This window comes from Tigriopus californicus, chromosome 3 (assembly GCF_007210705.1).
Source record: "Tigriopus californicus strain San Diego chromosome 3, Tcal_SD_v2.1, whole genome shotgun sequence".
In the NCBI taxonomy this organism is placed as follows: domain Eukaryota; kingdom Metazoa; phylum Arthropoda; class Copepoda; order Harpacticoida; family Harpacticidae; genus Tigriopus; species Tigriopus californicus.
In genome coordinates this window covers 2,451,608-2,452,821 of record NC_081442.1, presented here as the reverse complement: position 1 = coordinate 2,452,821, position 1,214 = coordinate 2,451,608, and the positions used below count along the sequence as shown (strand labels likewise).

Sequence of the window (1,214 nt, the reverse complement as noted above, 5' to 3'; positions counted from 1 at the left end):
GTTTAATTTCTTTGGAATAGTTTCAAATCAATGATCTTCAACCCAAGACGGTTTGGTACTGTTTGGGGACTTGACGTTAATGGAAAATTGCTTCATTGTAGATTCCAAAGCTTTTTGGTTGCCAGAAAAATATGCCGCCACGGCATTATGGAACAGCATCAGTTGCTTATGCATCACCTTAACCTGAAACAAAGGAATTGTTAAGCATTAGGAATGTTAATTATACAGAAAAAAAATCAAGCAGACCTCCAAGAAACAAAACTGTAAGCATACACTCTATGACCAACAAATTGCTCTTAGAGAGTTGGTGAACTATAAACCATCAAAAACAATCGCTTTTAAAGATTTACAAAGACCAAGACAAACAAAACTGCGATAAACAATTTCGTCGCGAAAATCCCATTACCCGATTCTCATCCAAGAATTTCAATTTGATCTGGACATCCGATCGGAGTCTCTCGAATTCCAGTTTTTGCCTCTCAAAGATTTGTTGAGTGTCCTGTTGCTTCCCTTGATTGACTTCCGTTTTGGGGGCATTCGCATAGAACTCTAAATCTCCACGATAAGCGTCATACTCTATCCTGGAGAAAGGAGCGATGCAAAATGAGCCGCATTCTTAGATTTATGGGCAACTATTATCTTGCCTGGCATTTTCATATTGCTTCACAGTGGCTATGGTGTCTTCCATAGTCTTGTGGCACAATGTGTTGACGGATGACACGAAGAAATTTAAAGCTCCAATCAATTGCTCTCCGTTTTTGACTAGATTCCGTTGGGTGTCCGCGTTATAAAGGAATTCTTCTTGCAACTCTGGGGAGCGATTGGCCAGATTTCCGAAGGCCTCACCCAAAGATGTCTGTGAGTAAGAATAGTCGAGTTATTCATCTATACATTTTTTCGGCACAACTATATGAGAACTTACTTGAGTGTGGACAACGTGATAAAAATGACTAGTAAGGGCTCTGGCCAATCTCAAAATGTTCGAATATTTCTTCTGGGTGTCCCGCAAGGCTTCAATCTGTCCCTCTAATTCGGTATCCACGGTACGAGAAGTCTTGCCCATCTTTTCTTGCAATAACTGACGGCTACATTTATAAGTGGAAATGGTCCAGTTCTTGATATATTCCAAGCGGTTCGCAGAGTTGCTCGGGGTGCCATTTGGCCCAATTCCTGGACTTGGGCTGGACAAGGGGACACTGGTATTGGCTGTAAAC

At 41.4% G+C, this 1,214-nt stretch overlaps 1 protein-coding gene across 1 annotated transcript; it reads right to left on the bottom strand.

The window, feature by feature from the left end:
* Positions 1-1,206, bottom strand: LOC131877543 (arfaptin-2-like; the record flags this gene model as incomplete). The annotated part of the gene is given in 4 exon segments (XM_059223244.1): positions 1-183; positions 407-581; positions 645-856; positions 923-1,206. Coding segments are annotated over 4 exon segments (827 nt in total), but the record flags the coding sequence as incomplete, so codon positions are not given.
* Between the last annotated feature and the right edge of the window lie 8 nt (positions 1,207-1,214).